This window comes from Macadamia integrifolia, unplaced genomic scaffold (genome assembly GCF_013358625.1).
Source record: "Macadamia integrifolia cultivar HAES 741 unplaced genomic scaffold, SCU_Mint_v3 scaffold2406, whole genome shotgun sequence".
NCBI lineage: Eukaryota > Viridiplantae > Streptophyta > Magnoliopsida > Proteales > Proteaceae > Macadamia > Macadamia integrifolia.
The window spans coordinates 50,832-54,938 of NW_024868694.1; the positions used below are offsets into that span (position 1 = coordinate 50,832).

Below are 4,107 nucleotides of genomic sequence, written 5' to 3' on the forward strand. Positions count from 1 at the left end.
AAAAAAAAAAAGAAAAATTCCTTCAAAGTTATTCGTACTTTGAAATGTATCATGTATTTATGTAGGAGGGAAAAGCTTGAAGTGGTGAGTGAAGACTTTTCCTTGGTGGTGCGAGAGCACTAATGTCAGATTAAATGTATTGAAAACCAGAAAGATGAAATACAATAATCCCGGAAATAAAATTCCCTGAAATTCTCATCATTTTTCTCCAAAAGGGGATTATTTTAAAGCTATTTTCCATAAGAGAACCTCACTTTATCTTGTCCGTTTAGCATATCTATTCTAAACAGGGAAGAAGATTATATATGTGAGTCTTGTTTATGCTTATCCAAATGAAATCCTGATACGTCTTTTTTTTTCCTGGATATTGTGCTGTTAAGGATAGTACCAAGTGAAGGGATAATAAGTGGAGGTGTTAGAGATGGAGAACTGAGAAATGGTTGTCTTCCTGCCTTCTGAAATGTAGCCTCTTCAAGAGGAACGTCTTTTACTAGTCTTGATTGAGAAGCAAGTAAGAGATCAAGTGATGCTTAGCATCAAGTACTCAGACCAAAATATGGAATTGGAATTAGCCGCCATGCAAAAACAGCTAAGCAGCGCACACATGAATTGCATGGACTTGCAACTAGATGGTAGGTATATTTCATTTTCGATCGGTAAATAATGAGTTTTTCAGGTCTGAACCCATGGGTTTCTTCTTTTCATGGATTGTCCAAGTAGAAGACCATGATGGGAAGAAAAGAAATTGAACCATAATTAGAGCCAATTGCTGGCATTTGCACCAAATACCTACATATACTGGAAAATTCCTCTTGCTTTGTTTGCTGAGTTAGTATTCCATAAGAAAAATTCTGAGTTTTGTTGAAGAAGGCTACTTAGATGCATTTTAGGCTCTGCATGTTTGCTAGTTCCAAAATTTCAGATTGGAGTCTAAATTTAAAATGTTTTCTGTTTTTCACGTGGAGAAAATTGTTGTGGAAGACAGCATGTCATTTATATATTTTATTGGATAAATAACTGATATTGTTAGAATGGAAAAAAAAGAAGAAGATAATGTAGAAACGCAACCCTAAATCGATGCAAAAGATACTGGAAAAAAAGAACAAATAATGCACAAAGATTTATGAGGTTCGGCAAGGTTGCCTACGTCCTCGGTGAGATGAGATCCTGCTTCACTATCAATGGAGAATAGGGTTACAACGCTTGTCCTCACACCTCTCAGTATTGCTTGCATTACGGAGAAAAAAACTCTTGCTACAAATGTATAGCGAAAAACCCTAATCCGGAAAGTACACAACTGCCCTTGAGGCGCTGCACCAGTACTCCCTGGATTAAACTGTGACGAAATACAACACATCGTACACCAACAGATAATATTGCTGGAATGAATGTTTATTAGAGAATTTTCTTTTCCTAATAACTTTGGAAATAATTCTAAGTGAAGTACACCTACAAATTGCAAAAAATGGGAATGAAAATTTAGTTTGGCATATAATTTGTTCCAGGAGTGAATATTTTATTACCTCCTCCTTGTACACAAAAAATGTGCTTATTTTTCTTCTGTAAGTTAAACCTGTCCTTTTAGTTATTTGGTTAATTATCTGATCATATTGCATACAGGGCAGAGGAGGTGAAGAATTGTCAACTGAACTCTCAGTCGCATTGCAGAGATGCTTATTGGGTAGTAAAAGTGGAACAGGTACAACTATCGGTAAAAGTGAGACAAGTAACAAAAGGATTTCTTGCCTTGAACGAACTTCTCTTATTAGTGGAAATTGCATCCCTATTTAAGTTTCCTTTCTTTTCCATGATAAAATTGTGTTCTTGCTTTTCTTGATTTATTTTATAGAGGTCACAATAAATGTTTCATAGGGGCTGGCATTGATCGCTCATCATTAATGGTCGTCGATGGGAAGCTATGTTGGGACCTTTACATTGATGGCCTTGTTGTCAGTTCTGATGGTAATTTGCTGGATGCTTTAGGTGCTGCAATCAAGGTAAGCCATGGATCTTCCAATTCAAGTAAAACACACGGTTGCTGCTGGTTTCTTGACTTTCTTTAACACCATATTCATCCTTGCCCTAACTTGAAATATTTACCATGCCAAAATAAGGAGAATGATTTGTGAAAAAAAAGAAAAAAAAAAAAAAAAAAGGAAAAAGAAAAAGAATCCACTGAGTCTTACAGATGTTTCTATTGTTGCTGTTAAGGCTGCCTTGAGCAATACAGGCATCCCAAAAGTCAATGTCGCAACAGATGCCTCTGCCGATGAGCAGCCAGAAGTTGACATAAGTGATGAAGAGTTTTTACAGTTTGACACCTCTGGCATCCCAGTAATTGTAACTTTAACCAAGGTGAAACAAAAAACTTGGAATCATTAATATTAACACATTATAACTCTTTTTTGTCAGTTTCTAAAAGAAAATTTGCTTGTTCTTCTAGGTTGGTAGGCACTACATTGTAGATGCCACTTCAGAGGAGGAGTCTCAGATGAGCTCAGCTGTCTCTGTTTCTGTTAACAGAAATGGACATATATGTGGGCTGACCAAACGCGGGGGTGCAGGCTTAGACCCTAGTGTAATTCTTGACATGATATCTGTGGCAAAACATGTGAGTGAGCAGCTTATGAACAAGTTGGATTCTGAGATATCAGCTGCAGAAGCCGAATCATGATATAATTTGAATCTTTGATATCATTACAACTAGATAGTCAATTGAAGCATATAATATTTGGCGCTAACCGTTGCTGAATTTGAACATTTTTGTGGGTTACTTTGTTGGGGTCTAGATTGCCCTGGAGAACCACTATTTAAAAGGAAGCTCTTGGGCTTGGATTAGGCTGGTACTGTCAATGCGATTTGAATCTGTATGGTAAGGTTGCCATTAATGTGTTCAATCATGACAGTATTATCTTCTCATGAGTTTCCTTGTTTGTGGCTGTTTTAGAAGTTAAGCAGTGTAAAGTCATGATATTTGCATGTTGTAACGTTCACATTAACAAGTTTCAGTGCAGTAGATTTTTTGAATCTGTCAACATAAATTACATTATATTAGTTTAAACATGAATTTGATCTGAAGTGTCTTGATTAATTTATGCTAGGTGCTTTTGTCTACATATTTTTTTGTATGAGAAAGAGAGAACCTTTTTATTAATTGGCAGAACAAGTGCAGAAGTCCAGGGCAAACAAGCCTTTTGTACAAGTCCCTATTCCTGTATTTGGAATCCATTGAATACTATCGATTATACAGTGTACTCATTTGCCAGGTCGGCATGTAGGTCAGGTTGTACGCAAGATGCTGTTTGTTAGGTCATTATTGGCTCTTAAAATGATACCAAGTAGGTATCCAAATTGGTCACGTATGATGTCATAGATTCTGTTGTTTCATGTAAGTTTATTGGGTTATTGGTTCCCAAGTCCCTTTGCAGCTTTGCTGAGTCCTTCCATAGTTTCAATTACTTAGTAAATGGTTTGATCCCATTTCAGAATAAAAAAGGAGTAACTCAGTGCGCGAGGTTCTTGTTACTGTAGGGTCTGGGAGAGGCAACTGTACGCAGCCTTACCTTCAATTTTGCGGTTGTTTATAAGTAATTCCATTTCAAAAGGGGAAAAAAATATAGTGAATGGTTTTAGTGATAAAGGGGGGTGGTTTATACACGTGCTTTGCCAAACTCAGGCCTTGCCCTGCACCACCTTGCTTGCTATCTTAGTAGGTACTGGTTCTGGTTAAGGAGTATTTGAAGTAAGGATTGAAATTTTAATTTCCACCACGGTTTTGATCTTTGTTGGGAGCCAAAATATTTAATGAAATGACGAAATATTGGCCAAAAAATGTCACATTTTGGCCAAAATATCGGATTTAATCGTGAAACTCAAGTGCTATCTTATTTAAGTATGATGATATATATTCGATTCAAACCATTAGAAAATACAACATTTGATAAATGAAATTGAAATATATATTAAGATTAAAGAAAAATCATTTAATAGTTTACAAACGTAAAAGTATCGTCATAGACACATAATAAGTACAACTGTTGAAGTCCCTACGCTTATGTTAGTATCACATATAGTGCCGAGGAGGCTCAAAACCACTAGAAGATTGAA

General features: G+C 36.2%; 1 protein-coding gene across 3 annotated transcripts in view; it reads left to right on the forward strand.

Annotated features, from left to right (window-relative positions):
* LOC122066464 (exosome complex component RRP42) overlaps nucleotides 1–3,091 on the forward strand; it is a 17,188-nt gene extending 14,097 nt beyond the window's left edge. For all 3 annotated transcript variants that reach the window (XM_042630265.1, XM_042630266.1, XM_042630267.1), the window contains 4 exons: nucleotides 1,621–1,699; nucleotides 1,873–1,997; nucleotides 2,212–2,355; nucleotides 2,444–3,091. In XM_042630265.1, coding sequence (XP_042486199.1) covers nucleotides 1,621–1,699; nucleotides 1,873–1,997; nucleotides 2,212–2,355; nucleotides 2,444–2,674 — 579 coding nt within the window. In that variant the 3' untranslated portion in view covers nucleotides 2,675–3,091. The remainder of the gene's footprint in view (nucleotides 1–1,620; nucleotides 1,700–1,872; nucleotides 1,998–2,211; nucleotides 2,356–2,443) is intronic.
* Nucleotides 3,092–4,107: the final 1,016 nt, after the last annotated feature.